General features: G+C 46.8%; 1 protein-coding gene and 2 long non-coding RNA genes across 3 annotated transcripts in view; all 3 read right to left on the reverse strand.

Moving 5' to 3' along the window:
* Window positions 1-4,469: 4,469 nt before the first annotated feature.
* On the reverse strand, window positions 4,470-5,823 carry LOC111257709. The gene is made up of 2 exons (XR_002678308.1): window positions 5,550-5,823; window positions 4,470-4,770 (listed from the first exon to the last, which is right to left on the reverse strand). It is a non-coding gene; the product is annotated as an uncharacterized LOC111257709 (long non-coding RNA).
* A 1,612-nt stretch (window positions 5,824-7,435) lies between these two features.
* The window catches only part of LOC101775979 (putative elongation factor TypA-like SVR3, chloroplastic), a 19,399-nt gene continuing 11,523 nt past the window's right edge, over window positions 7,436-15,311 (reverse strand). The window contains exons 7-14 of the mRNA XM_004952192.4: window positions 10,718-10,852; window positions 10,516-10,632; window positions 10,198-10,349; window positions 10,039-10,123; window positions 9,784-9,878; window positions 8,659-8,824; window positions 8,388-8,583; window positions 7,436-8,036 (exon numbers count right to left, since the gene is read on the reverse strand). Of these exons, the coding sequence (XP_004952249.1) occupies window positions 7,906-8,036; window positions 8,388-8,583; window positions 8,659-8,824; window positions 9,784-9,878; window positions 10,039-10,123; window positions 10,198-10,349; window positions 10,516-10,632; window positions 10,718-10,852 (1,077 nt within the window). The 3' untranslated portion in view covers window positions 7,436-7,905. The remainder of the gene's footprint in view (window positions 8,037-8,387; window positions 8,584-8,658; window positions 8,825-9,783; window positions 9,879-10,038; window positions 10,124-10,197; window positions 10,350-10,515; window positions 10,633-10,717; window positions 10,853-15,311) is intronic.
* LOC101775566 lies at window positions 14,398-15,305 on the reverse strand. The gene is made up of 2 exons (XR_001164616.2): window positions 14,983-15,305; window positions 14,398-14,749 (listed from the first exon to the last, which is right to left on the reverse strand). It is a non-coding gene; the product is annotated as an uncharacterized LOC101775566 (long non-coding RNA).

Here is a 15,311-nt window from a genome sequence, read left to right on the forward strand (position 1 = left end):
GTGGTTTGGCTCTTCAATATTGGGATATCCATATTTTGATTAATGAAAAAGGTAGGTCCATTGCAGATGTGTGGGATGGGGAAACTCTGAGATTGACTTTTAGGAGAACTTCTCTCATCATTTGATGAGTATGCGGTATGAGGTTGTGAACATTGCTGAAACTATTAATTATACCGATGACTGTGATGCTATAATTTGGAAATTTAGCATCAAGGGAAGATATTCTGTGCAATCCCTTCTATACAACCATTAGCTTTAGAGGAATAAAACCAGTTTATACACCAGTGATGTGGAAACTGGTGGTCCCTCCCAGAATTCATATCTTTCCATGCCTCCTAGATAATAACAAACTTCTGACCAGAGATAACCTTGCTAAAAGAAGAGAAGTGGAGGATAATTCATGCCTGTTCTGCAGTGAGCAGGAATCAGTTGACTCAGTTCATCACCTTTTTTTTTTTATTGCTGTGTTCCAAAGGCAATGTAGAATTATATTTCCTCGGTGTTTAGTGTTGCTGTAGGAGCTGACTTTGAGTTAGTAGCTAGGTGGTGGGTTAGCAATGACAAACATGTACACTTGCATCAATATATTGTGCAGGTTTATCTGGAAACTAAGAAATAGTCTGTTTTCAGGGCGCAGTTTGGCAAGATGTACAGCTTGCTGTTCAAGATAGTGAAGATGGTGCGATGCAGAGAAAAAGATTGGCCGTGCCTGGACAAGTTCGCTGGATCTCGTTGGAAGAGAAGGCAACAGCGCTGATGGAGCTTGGGTGGGATGCGTCCCAATCAGCTACTCCCTTCCATCCTAAATTACTATTCGTTTTAGGGTTTTTAGATACATAGCTTTTGCTAGTGCCATGTTGTAACAACAATGAATCAAGAAAACGCATCTTGGAGCGCCAAACGAGGAAACGCATCTTGGGATGCCAAACGCTAGAGAGTCTGCATGACACATTTAGGATAGAGGGCAAGGTGAGGTGCCGAATAATTATCATGTAATTATTCACTCCGTGTGGGGGCTGCCAGTACGAGCGTAGGTATGCCAACACGTTAAACTTTGATGATTATATGTACGTTTTGTTTCGTGAGAAATAAAATGGGGAAACCTATTCTTTAAAAAAAGATGGAAAAAAAAAGCACAAATAACCAGAATATTCTTTTAATATATAAAGAAACAACCAGTGACAAGCAATATTGTAAAAAGCAAGTTTGTAATTTCTCATGTTTCTCACCTCTATTCCAAACATACACCACCTCCTACCCGTGTTTGAATTGATGGGAAATGTGATCTTTATATCACATTCACAATCCACCTTATTTTCCCAAACCCATGAACCAATATTGGAAATGTTTTTTCCCCTTCTACTATTTCCCAAACCCACCCCCACATTTCCTTCCATCAAACAAAACGTCACCTAATGCAAACTGGCATCGAACCTGCAAGTGACGTCAGGCATATCCGAAACATCAATTCCATTCCGACAGTCCTCCCAAAACCCCCGACCCGCCTATAAAACCCGGAGCCTTCGAAGGCAGCGCGCCTTTCCCCGTCCCCCTTCCGCCGCCTTTTCCCCGTCCCCCTTCCGCCGCCTCTTCCGCCGCCGCTCCTCGCTCAGATCCCGTCACCAGATCGAGCGATCGACCATGCCGAAGATCCTGGATCGGATGCCTCCCGCCTTCAGGTTCCGCCCGAAGGAACTCGAGCTCGTGGAGTTCTACCTGCTGCCCCGCGCCCGCGGCCAAGATCCATACCCCGGCGTCATCATCGAGGACGACGCGGCGGGGAGCTCGCTGCCCTGGGATCTTTTTGAGCGCCACGGCCTGGGGAGCGAGGATGAGGCCTACTTCCTTGTGCGCACCAGCGAGGCCAAGAAGCCCGGCGCCCGCCAGGACCGCAGCTGCGACGGCGGCGTCGGGTCGTGGAAGATTCAGAGCAGCCTGGAGAAGAGCCTGCTCGTCGGCGGCGAGAAGATCAGCTGCCGCAAGAGCAATCTCAACCTGCACATGGGGAAAGGCAAGAATGGCGGCAGCGTGGGGTGGGTGATGCACGAGTACTCCATCGCCGCGCCGCCATGTCCGTCGCTCGTCAAGATTTGCCACATCGCCTTCACCGGCCACGGGAAGAAGAGAAAGCGCGTCCCGGATTACCAAGAAGACTGCCAGATTGGACAGGCGTTGTCTCAGCGTGCGCGCGTCGTCGCCACGGCGGCCGGTGGTTGTTCTGGGGGGATGATGTTCGATCCTGACTCCGGCGCGGTGGGGTACGCTTCTGCAGATCAGGTTCCGACCCAAGACGACATCTTGCCGCAGAGTCCCCTCCTTGCCAGCAGCGATTTTCTGGGCTTCCCTTCCGCAGCGTCAGCCAACGCAGAGCAGTACCAAGAGTTGGAGCAGCAGGTGCCCACTACAGACGAGGAGAAGGTCATGATGCCGCAGTTGATGGTGGAGTACGCTTCTGCAGATGAGCAACGCTCGCATCTTGTCCTAACCGACGACAGCGTCCTGCAGAGTCCTTATCTCAACATCAGCGATTATCTGGGCTTCCCGTCCGCAGCGCCAGCCAATGCAGAGCAGTACCAAGACTTGGAGCAGCAGGTGCCGAGTACAGAGGAGCAGCAGGTCATGATGCCGCAGTTGATGGTGCACACTTCTGCAGATGAAGAACGCTCGCAGTTTGTCCCGACCGACGACATCTTCCTGCTGAGTCCTCTTCTCGATGTCAGCGACTATCTGGGCTTCCCGTCCGCAGAGCCAGCCAATGCAGAGCAGTACCAAGAGCTGGAGCAGCAGGTGCCGAGTACAGCAGAGGAGGATGTCATGATGCCGCAGTTAATGGTGTACTCTTCTGCAGATGAAGAGCGCTCGCAGCTTGTCCTGACCAATGACGACATCTTCCAGCAGAGTCCTCTTCTCAACAGCAGCGATTCTCTAGTCTTCCCATCCGCAGCGACTGCCAATGCAGAGCAGGGCCAAGAGTTGGAGCAGCAGGTGCCGAGTACAGAGGAGGAGCAGGTCATGGTGCCGCAGTTGATGGAGCAACAACCTAGCAGCATGGCGGAACTGGAGCAGCTGAATGCAGGAGAACTGGGGGTTGATGTCCATAGCAGTAACTTTGCTGAGCAGGAGGAATTCTTGAGCTCGATTGCGGTCGATAACAACAGGGTCGTGCCGCGCATCGGCAACATGGCAGGAGGCCACCAAGACCAGCAGGACTTCTGGAGCTTGTCAAGGGCTGCTGGTGTCCAGAGCAATTGCGCCGTGCCAGACATGGCCGCTGGAGTGCTTGGCTGCGCTCAGTGGGGAGGCTACTGCATCACCTGCTAGGAGGGTAGTTTCTTCTGGTCAAGAACTGGCGGATGATCTGAGGCTTTTGCAGCACAATGCGAGAAAGAAGCAGCTGTGCCTGGAACTGGCAGCACCATTTTTTGCAGCTAGAAGTTGGTTCCTTGGGATGTCTTTGTCAGCAGCTATAGCAGTCTGCAGTAACTTAGGCTGCTTGTAATCCACTGATGTAGAGTAGCACTCATTTTGTAGCTCTATCTATCTATGAATCTATCTAAATATTCAATTATTTTGTGCTGGAATCTCCCAGTTTGTGTGTTGTTTATTGGAATTATAGTAGACCGTGTTGCATATAATCTGTTCACTCAATCATCATCAAATTAATTGCATATAATACACATTTGAATCTTGCAACCTTTACTCTGCAGACCACCAAAAACATTCTGGTTACTGACCTGGTGGGATGTCAATATGCCATGTAGCTGTCAGATCAAGCCTGGGAATGGAAAAGGGAAGATCCTATCTGAAACTGAAACCTTGCGAATGAATGGTGTGATAACCTTTAGTTTTTCTTTCAAAGTTTTGGGTTCTTGCACATGTGCATTCTTGTTGGCCTAAACTCCACTAGCTTATCTTCTTGGATAAACTGTAGCTCAAAAGCCCATCAAGAACAACAGAATGCAGCCATCCAATTGCTATTCTTCCTTTGTACTAATCATATTCAATATTAGATACCTCACTAGCAATTAGCAAAATTGAGCATTGAAGAATTAACAACGATATGGAGGCAATAATGGAAAATAAGCGCAGAACTGCTGAGGAGCTAGAAAGTCAGCTTAGCAGAAATTTATTCACAGTAACACAATTGGAGCTTTATAAAGCATCAAGCAAGCCTGGAAGAGGCAACGAAAATAGATAAGATATTCATATTGTGTGTGGTGTGAGTTTCTGTGTTCAAATTAGCAAATGCCACATCTGCAGCAGAAATATGAGTAAATGTTCATGCGACATCAGTCTGCAACAGATCAATCATCAATATGAATAAAGATTGGAGCATTAGCTTATCCACTATTAAAACAAATTGTTTCTTGATTGTGAATGCCAAGAATCATTCATTTCCAAATTCCAATCTCAGCAACCTTTCATTAAATATCAGATATCTATCATGTCCATCAAACAAATATAGCTTAGATTTCCCTAACATGGCTTTCTTCATTTTAGAATATAACTGTTGCTTGACATTCTACTGATATGACTATTTAAACATCTAAATTTAAAAGTTTTACCGCAGATGTCAGTACACTAATGATATGGACTAGCTTAGAGCTGGGTAAAATAACAGCCAAGAGTCGGGAGGCAGAGCATGACGACTAGAGGCAGTGCGGTGGCTTCAGGGAGGACGGACTTCCGGCGAGAAGAGACGCAAGGTGGAGAGAGGGATGAGATATGACGGGTTACATGAGACAGATCCTTGATTATTCCTTGCTTAATCTGAAGAGGACATCAGTAAGCCTTTATATTAGCTGACCCAGCAACTGAATTTAATCCACCTTTTTCCTAATCATTTAGCTAGCAAACTTGGTAATGTTTCAAAGAGCGCTAGGCGCTAGGCAGACAGTCAGGCCCCTCCTATTACCTAAGGCATGCCTAGGTGACATCGGCATTCCAATGAAGGAACGGAAATTACACATAAAACTTCATATATATGCATTATGTTCCAATTTGTATCAACTATTAGAGTGTAAATGCAAATCAACTTCAACACTCAATAAAAAAGCACACCCGTCTATTGCTTAAGATTAGCACCTTCATTATATCATTCCTTTTAGCTTAACATATCCTCCTTGTCTGATGTCTGACATGTTTCTTTCAACAGACCACGGCCCGTGTAGAGGCACTACTTCTAGGACACCTAGGGCCTCACCTTTGTTGTGGACAACAATGGCAGAGAAAGTATTTCTGAGGCCCTAGGTCTTTTGAAAGAAACAAGGTATTATTTCCTTGCCATCAATTGAAATACAATACCTACATAAATTATAGATGATATGTATGTTTGCACAATGTTTGGTCAATCAGACGTGTTCCTATATGCTTTAAGTAACATTCATTGATAAATATGCTCAAATCAGGTTGATAATGCTATAATGTAAAGATATTATGTTATCTATGCTCTGGGCAAAAACGTGCAAAGACGTGTTCCTATACCTTTTCTATTCCTTGCTTTAACACTAAAGCAAATCAATAAGTCTGTTATGTTGCTTTATCTTTACCTCAAATCTTCTTGTCGCTTAAGACTCCATTAATGTTCACAATGCATGCAATTATTCCAGCTCGCTGATACTTTGCTTTTACTTAGCAGCACACTGCATAATATATTCTTCGAGTCCATTTCTACTTTTTTTCTCATTTTTTTCACGACTCATACGATACTGAGGAACCAGCTTTCATACTGTCTAATGAATATACTAATATAATAAAGAAACTGTTAAAGCATTGTTAGAAAAATATTATGAAATACAACAGCAGATCTTCATGAGTCAGTGAAAATATGTACCTTGTATATGCACTTACGTCTCGTGTCTCCATGATCCCAACAATGGCATTTCTATCAAGGAAAGCACATGGAACTACTGCTGGAAACAAGCGTGGATGGAATGTTACCTTCAGAACCACAGAATTCTTACCCTTGCCTCAAGCAAATCACCCTAAAGGTCTCCTGATCTGAATTTACTAAAGTTAACTCATTCCATACAGCACACTCTAATTTATCTCATAATTGTGTTTTGTACTAATTTAAGCTCAAGCTCCTACTGCTGATGACGAAGATGCATACATTGATCATCCTGCGACTGGAATTGAGCCAGATGATTTTGGTACTAAATATCATTAAATAAGCACTTAAACCATAATGCTATAGACCTATAGTCACCATCCAACTATCTTTCCTTTGTCTTTTTTTTTTCTTACCTCTGTTGCAGTAATCTATGTGCATACGTCGAATATGACTGAATGCGCCAATGAAGGACTAAGCATAGCTTCCTAAGTAGACACAAAACCTGCTGAATAATTATTTGCCCAATGAACCATGTCCCAAATGTATTAGCAGCGTCGGTGTTAGATGTCTACCATCCAGCAATGGATGACTACTTCAACTATTTCGTGTACCTCTATTTGGATATATAATTCTATGTGCCATATGTAAATATATATGTATCAATGCATATTTAACTAAACTTCTAACTATCTCGTGCAAGTTTGCATTCCGCGCGCAAAGTACTAGTCAGATAAGCATACACATTGCCTGAGGAAATGGCATCAAACAGCAACCAGTTCCCCTTGCTGCCATAGCCTCACCTGTGGATCCAGATGCAAATTTGGAGCTCCTTCACATGAACAAGATCGATCTTTGAACCATTGGCACGACAGCCTGATCTCACCATCTCCAAATGCCACCGGTTTTGAGAGCTCAATTGTGAAGAATTTTGGATACCAAGTCAAACACAAGCTGATGGTGCCCACCATACAGTAGATCCGGTCGTGAACAAGCAGCATGTTCGAGATCCACACTGGCAATTCACAAGCTGAAATACGAATAGACCAGACATCGTCTTGCAGCATATAGAGTTATAGACACATGCCCAGCGGCTCCCTCTACCGCTTTGAACTCCATTGGGAATCAAAAGTAGGGCAACCCATCATTACCTTCTCTGAATTGGGGCTGAGTAGAACCGTATAATTTGTCCTCCTCGCTTCGTCAGAGAGTGGCGAAAGGATGAGCATGCCTGTCGGGCCTCGCAGGGTGAAGCGGGCGTGCACCCCGCTTGTGAACTTGCCGACACGTCGCGGTACAAGCTGATGAAGCCTCTGTGCCATTTCGGCATACCATGACTCGCGCGGATGAACCAGCGCAGGTGTCAAACCAGAAGCCCGCACTGACGGGATCGCAGCCGCTGCCACCGCCACCACCGGCGGGGTGGACTTCGTGCTCCCGAGCGCAGGTGGCCAGCTTCCATTACGACCATGCGCCGCGTACATCGGAGTTGGTTCCTTGGGATCTCTTTGTCAGCAGCTGTAGCAGTCTATGTTCCACATGGTTTTCTCTGAAGCAACCGTAATCCACTGATGCAGCGTAGCACTCATCTTGTAGCCCTATCTATGAATCTATCAAAGTGTTCAATTCTTTTATGCTGGAATCTCCAGTTCGCATGTGTTTCATCTGTTTCTTGTAACTTACAATAAACGTCTTGCATTGCAAAATCTTTGCTCCAGTCCTTGCTAGGACTGAAAGAATCATGTACAGTACACCTATATCTCCTACATACAGACATACATGTACCCGCTGAGATTGCTGCAGAAAGCATGTACAGCTTATCTGCAGCCCAAAATACTACTCCAGCCTCTCTATTGATGAATAAAGAGACTAATCAGCTGCTTTAATCATCACCAAGTTGCATATAACCCTATATCTGAATCCGGCAACCTTTAAGCCTTTAGTCTGTAGACCACCAAAATTGCCTAGTTACAGATTTGTGTGGGGCACCATGTAGCCGTCGTATCAGCCCTGGCAGTGGAAAAGCCAGCTTCTACCTGAAACTGATGCCTTCAGAATGTATCGATACGGTAATGCTACTTTCTCTTCGAAATTTTTGGGTTCTTGCACATGCGGATGCTTGCAGGGGTAACCTCCACTAGCTCATCTTCTTGGATAAACTCTATGCAGTCATCCAAACTGTAGCTTAAAGGTTCATCAAGAACCACTGCAAAATAGGGAACACAGAGCATTAAGTGTAGTTTGATCAAAAGCTAATAGTCAATGAATATGAATATTGGTTGAGTAATAAAAGCATTTTCAAGTACATATTGGGCATTTCAGCACTTGCTACTTCTAGAATGAACAACCTACATTGTTTTCAATACATGGTTATAATCCAAGATCTCTACTCGTTCTTGTTCCAAAATTTTATCATTTATGTTGCAGCAGCTATTGGGACGTTTTTCAAGAAGAGCCAATCACAGTACACAAAATCTGTTACATAAAAGGTGGCAGTTCTGGTAGAAATAAAAAAAATGAGAAATCATCAAACTGCTGAGTGAAAATAAAGTTCTACCTGTAGTTTCCTTGTTGGAACGAACATTTGTAGCAGCCTTTTTCTTGCACACATTAATTGCTAAATCACCAGGTCGCTGATGGATACCAACAATTTGACCTTTGTAAACATCCTGGCCAGGTTGGACAAACAGCAAACCTCTTTCTTGCGCATTAAGAAGTGCGTAAGAAGTAGTGCTTCCATCTTCAAACGCAACCTAGATCATTTTATCCAAGTTAAATGCTAGGGAAAATTTAAGGAAAAGCTTCATTGCTTTGAAAATTATCCATACCAAGGATCCCTGATCGCGTGAGCTAAGATCTCCAGCCCATGGGCCATAGCTGTCAAAAATTGTGTTAAGTATAGCTCTGCCACGAGAAGCTGTAAGAATTGCATTCCGAAGTCCAATGAGGCCTCTGGTAGGAATCTTGTATTTCAGCAATGTTGTTCCCTCCGGCCTACCATTCAAAATAATTCTCAGTAAGGCAATAAAGCAATGTGAAAAAGAAGCAGTACACAATAGGCTGGGGTATGATTTAATTAATACAAGACAAGTCAATAATCAAGCACATAATTTTCCTCTTTTCGTTGAAAGACCTGGCTTTTTAATTAATTAGAACAATTCACCTGCTGCATGATTTCTACACTAGATAAGATAAATTATCCATAATTAAGGACTGAGACACCAATAAAGTGAAATCACAACTCCCAACTAAAATTGTGCAAACTGACCATGGAAGAACTCACAGAAAATTGACCAGTTTGTTGGATTTCATCAGTTTGGATAGGTTTGCATTAATGTCTGAGCTTTTCTTTTTCTCAAGTAAAATTGTTCAAAATATACACAAAAGATAATGATGCTAAGAGCATACAATTATGTTTACTTAGTCCCATACTGCGTACACCTACGTTAGTGCATAGAGTATGAAGCTTAACCCTAAACCCTTAATAGTACACCTTATGTTTTAATTTACAGGGTGCACTTTTCTTTGGCTCAGAGACCAATAAGGTAGCTAACGTGACCAAATTGCCCCCCATTAATTCTTAAGAATGCATGCAGCTCGGCTATCAATTGCTGCCGTTGCTTAGGAGGGCTACAGACGTCCATTTGTGCTTTGGAAACGGAACGTGCTTAGTAAAACTGAACAGCTAAGAGAAAAATGGACACCCTATAAATCCGAAACGGAAGGAGTACTAGTAGTTACAAAAATACTACATTAAAAATAACAGAAAAAAGGTCATCTAGGATGAAAGTGTGGGACTTGAGCAATGAACTCCAGAAGTCGTTAATTCTGATGAATCGCAACAATGTTGGCAGTTTTTATTGCTTTCTTTTTTTCTATATAAGAATATTATATGGATTGCAACCAAGAATTTCGCTAAAGATCTGATGAAGTAATGAAAGTATGGCACCAACCCGCTAGCTTCCATGTTAACCATTTGTCCACGCCTTTTCCCCAAAAGCTCAACAACTGAACCCATGTACTCCTCTGGAACCTCAACAGCAGCTATCTGGAGCACAGTAACGTGAACATATTAGTTAAATGGAACCTGAGGACAAAAGAGTTCCAGAAAGAATAAAGTAATAAAAGAAGAGGTTTATAGCCAATAGATCAGTAAAAAAATATATTACAAATCTATTATATATTTATACAATAAAGTATAGACTTACCTCATAAGGTTCTAGTTGTTTTCCATCCACTGTCTTGTTTATGACCTTTGGAGGTCCAATCATAAATTCATATCCTTCTCTCCGCCTACAAAGTTCACATTGTTCTTAATACAACCAGAACTCACTAAATTCGTAATAGTAACAAATGTTAGTTCTTACATGTTCTCTATCAATATTGTGAGATGCAGTGTGCCTCTTCCACTAACAAGGAATGTATCAGCAGTCTCCCCATCTTCTACTTTCATAGCCAAATTCCTTTCAAGCTCACGATATAACCTGTCACGGAGATTTCGGCTAGTAACATATTTCCCCTGTGATAGAGAATGAGAGGAAGAATGAATTTAGAACAACAAATGCAGGAGATCAGATTGAGTAGTCAAGATCAATTTTATGGATCTCCCAACTCTCTTTAGCACAGGATAGCATGCTAGAAATTAGAGATACACTATTTTATGTTTGCGTGGAGGATGGCTATACCTCCTTTCCAACAAAAGGTGATGTATTGATGGAGAAAGACATTCTGACTGTTGGCTCCTCCACTTTGATAGTGGGCAATGGTGTTCCTGTAACTTTATCAGCAATAGTTTCCCCAATCTGTATGGTTCGAAGCATAGAACGATAACGTTATAAAGATAAAAATAAACTGAAAGAATTGAATACAAGATGAACAAACACCTACCATGATATCATTCATTCCACATACAGCACAAATGTCACCGGCACCAACAGATTCAACTGGAACACGGCTGAAGTTCTGATAAACAAAAAGCTCACTTATTTTGCCGACCCTGCAAGCATCATCAGGTGTACAAACCTGCAAAGTATCTTAATCAGTAGAAGCTTGACTGCAATAAGACACTAACAGCGGAAGAAATTTTTCTACTTTTATTCTATGGAAGACTTAAAGACTTTGGGACCGATAATGAAATAAAAACATGACCAACCTAAGAGGAACTAGGTGGCATTGTAAATAAGAAGAAATATGTACCCAAATTGGAATTGAAGAGGACTTGAACCTGGGTGGTGGAAGTGTACACACACCTTCCACCAACTGAACTAGACTCAGTTTTGAATACATGAAATACGTATGGTAAAGAACTAAATTTGAAGATCCAATATGACTAATTTCATTTATAAAACACAATAATTATGACTATAGCATAATGTTTGATAACATGCATGTTGGAGTGGCAATGAGAAAATAGGATGCACCAGGTGTAAGATAAAGGGATGTGAAGCCTGCTCAGGCCTCAACTAGTCCCAGCAGTTTTTTTTAATCTTATATGATTTGCTAGTTTTGAGATGAATCAAAAGGCAGCAATCTCAAATAGAGGGGCATCCGAGGTAATAAAAAAAATGTTCTAATTTTATATCTTTGTAAATGAAATTCATCTGCTTTGAGGCAGCAACCCGACAACAGTTTCCACAGCATATATGTAATAGGAACTACTATAAGGTAATAGCTAGATTATGGGCTAACCCTAGAGGGTAGCTATGTAGATGTCTTACATGGGCCTATTGGGCCCTAATACACATAGTACACCAACACTCCCCCGCAGTCTGAACTACCGACGCAGCGGAGTTGCAGACTGGACATGAAAAGAAAGGCACACACACAAGCCCCCCCAAGACGCAACTAGCCACAGGTGATGTTGAGGCTGGAGCGAAACTCGGTGAAGGCGGGTGACGAGAGGCCCTTGGTGAAGATGTCAGCAAACTGAGAGGTGGTCGGGACGTGGAGGACCCGAACATCGCCGATGGCGACCCGATCCCGGACGAAGTGAAGGTCAATCTCCACATGCTTGGTCCGCTGGTGCTGAACAGGGTTGGTGGAGAGGTACACCGCACTGACGTTGTCGCAGTAGACAAGAGTGCTCCGGGAAGAAGGAGTGTGGAGCTCGACAAGGAGCTGCCGAAGCCAGGATGCCTCAGCCACGCCGTTAGCGACAGCGCGGTACTCCGCCTCGGCACTGGAGCGGGAGACCACCGGCTGACGCTTGGACGACCAGGACACCAGGTTGCCGCCCAAAAAGACGGCGTAGCCGGAGGTAGAGCGCCTAGTGTCCGGACACCCGGCCCAGTCAGCGTCGGTGTAGACAACAAGCTCAGTGGAGGGAGACCGGTGAAGAAGGAGGCCGTAGTCCACAGTGCCCCGGAGGTAACGGAGTAAGCGCTTCAGAGCAGTGAGATGGGGCTCTCGGGGATCATGCATGTGAAGGCAAATCTGCTGAACTGCATAAGTGATATCTGGCCTGGTGAAGGTGAGGTACTGAAGGGCCCCAGCCAGACTCCGGTATGCAGTAGCATCTGTCACAGGAGTGCCGGCGGCCTCTGACAACTTGGCCTGAGTATCAACTGGAGTGGAGCAGGGCTTGCAGTCAGTCATCCCAGCTCGCTCCAGGATATCAAGAGTATACTGCCGCTGGTGAAGAAAGAGGCCGGCCTGACGAGGCTCAACAGTGACCCCAAGAAAATGATGGAGCACACCCAGATCCTTCATAGCGAACTCCTGCTGAAGCGAGGTGATGATCCGCCGTAGGAGGGACGGACTGGAGGCAGTGAGGACAATGTCATCAACATAGAGCAGTAGATAAGCAGTCTCAGCTCCATGGTGATAAATGAACAGCGAAGTATCGGACTTGGCCTCCACAAAGCCCAGCGTCAGGAGGTAGGCAGCAAACCTCGAATACCAAGCTCGAGGGGCCTGCTTGAGGCCATAAAGTGACTTGTTGAGCCGGCAAACCATATCAGGCCGAGAAGAGTCAACAAACCCCGCTGGCTGGCTGCAGTAAACAGTCTCAGTCAGAGTGCCGTGCAGGAAGGCGTTCTTGACGTCGAGCTGATGCACGGGCCAGGAGCGGGAGAGAGCCAGTGAGAGAACAGTCCGGACAGTAGCTGGCTTGACCACCGGACTGAACGTCTCGTCGTAGTCGACACCAGGGCGCTGAGTGAAACCCCGGAGAACCCAGCGAGCCTTGTACCGCTCAAGAGTACCATCAGCCCGCCGCTTGTGAGTCCAGATCCACTTGCCGGTGACGACGTTGGAGCCAGGCGGACGGGGCACCAGATCCCAAGTCTGGTTGGCGAGGAGCGCCGCGTACTCCTCTTCCATCGCGCGGCGCCAGTGAGGATCCGACAGGGCGCCGCGGACGGAGGAGGGTACAGGAGAAAACTGCGGCGCGCCGGGCATCGCTGAAAGAGCCCGGGGCTGCAGGGTACCAGCCGCAAGTCGCGTCACCATAGGGTGAACGTGACTCGGGTGTCGGTGTAGGAGAGGCGGATGGTACACCGTCGGCGCGACACGGGCAGTCGGGGCCGGTGGAGGTGGTGTAGGCGTCGCCGGTGGAGAAGAGTCCACCGGCGATGACTGAGGTGGCGACGGCGGTGGCGGGGCCGGCTGCAGGTCCAGTGGAGCCGGCCGCGCCCGGCGCTGGTAGACGCGGACGGGCTGCGCAAACCGGACAGCAGGTGCTGCGGGCGGTGCCACCGGTCCCGCGCAGGGCGAAGGGGAAGAAGCAGCACCAGAGGCCGGCACCGTCGAACCCGTGCTGGGCGCAGGGTCAGGGACAGTACCGGTGGACGTCGAGCCCGAGGAGAACCACGGTGGAGCAGTACCTGCAGGACAGAACGGTAGCGGTGGCTGGTCCACCGGGTCAGTGGGAAACAGGGAGGAGAGATCAGGGTCGGAGGTGGAAGAAGGTGGGGTGGTGGTGGAGTAAGGGAAGACGGACTCGTCAAACACCACGTGGCGAGAGATGAGGACCCGCCGAGAAGAGAGGTCAAAGCAACGGTACCCCTTGTGATCCGGGGAGTACCCGAGGAAGACACACTGAGTCGAACGGGGAGCCAGCTTATGAGGAGCGGTGGCTGCGGTGTTAGGATAACACGCACACCCGAAGACCCGAAGGTGATCGTAACGGGGGGAGGTACCGAAGAGAGCGTGGTGTGGAGTGGGAGCGGGGCAGGCAACAGAAGGTAGGCGGTTAAGGAGATAGGTGGAGGTGTGAAGACTCTCAGCCCAAAAAGGGGCAGGGAGAGAAGACTGGAACAGAAGAGAGCGCATGGTGTCGTTCGTGGTACGAATCATGCGTTCAGCCTTACCGTTCTGGGAGGAGGTATAGGGACACGACATGCGTAAGTGCACGCCGTGAGAGAGGAAGAAGGCACGTGAGGTGGTGTTATCAAACTCGCGGCCGTTGTCACACTGGACGGCCTTGATGGTGAGACCGAACTGAGTGGACACCCAAGCGAAGAAGTGGAGAAGTGTGGGAAAAGTATCAGACTTGGCACGCAAGGGAAAAGTCCAAGAATAATGAGAGAAATCATCAACCACAATAAGATAGTACTTGTAGCCAGAAATGCTTAGAACAGGAGATGTCCATAGATCGCAATGTACAAGGTCGAATACATGGGTCGCATGTGAAGAAGAGGTAGGAAAAGGAAGTCGAACATGACGGCCCAGTTGGCACGCCTGACACAGGTGCTCATCAGGAGCCCGAGTACGTGGTATATCGGAATTATGACTAAGCTGTGTCAGGACAGCACGGCCAGGATGACCAAGACGCCGGTGCCATGTAGTGGAAGAAGCTGTGGTAGCAAAAGCGGCTGAAGAAGCGGAGGGCGAAGCGGAAGAAGTGGACGCAGGAAATCGGAGGGAGTAAAGGGGCCCGGTGCTGTCACAGCGGAGAAGAGGTCGCCGGGTAGCCACATCCTTCACAGTAAGACCAGAAGAGTCAAATTCAACAGAACAGGAATTGTCAGTGGTAAAACGGCGAATAGAAAGAAGGTTGTGAACCATGGAGGGAGCAACAAGAACATCAGAAACTCGAAAAGAACCGGGAGTGTGAGCAGTACCCACGGAGGTGACAGGAAGACAAGAACCATTTGCGACCATGATGGACGAGGGGTGGGAGGAAGAAGGAGGGTGAACGGAAGTGAGTATACCAGGGTCGGGTGTAGTATGGAAAGTGGCACCCGAGTCTGCGATCCAGTCCTGACCGACTGGAGGAGTCAGGGCCATGGTGCCGAAGGAGCGTGCCAAGGCAGTCGGGTCCCATCCGACAGGCCCAGGCGAGGCCCCGGGAGGAGGAGCCCACGGCGACGCAAACTGAGGAGGAGCCCACGGCGACGCGAACTGAGCAGCTGGGACAGCGCCAGCGAGCATGGCGGCCGGTGGACGAGGCTCGCCGGTGGCCTGGAAAGGCCACATAGAGATGCGCCCTGACCATGGGTGGGTAAAGGACGGCCAGGGAGAACCCCGTGGAGGCGTCGGT

This window comes from Setaria italica, chromosome I (genome assembly GCF_000263155.2).
Source record: "Setaria italica strain Yugu1 chromosome I, Setaria_italica_v2.0, whole genome shotgun sequence".
NCBI classification, from domain to species: domain Eukaryota; kingdom Viridiplantae; phylum Streptophyta; class Magnoliopsida; order Poales; family Poaceae; genus Setaria; species Setaria italica.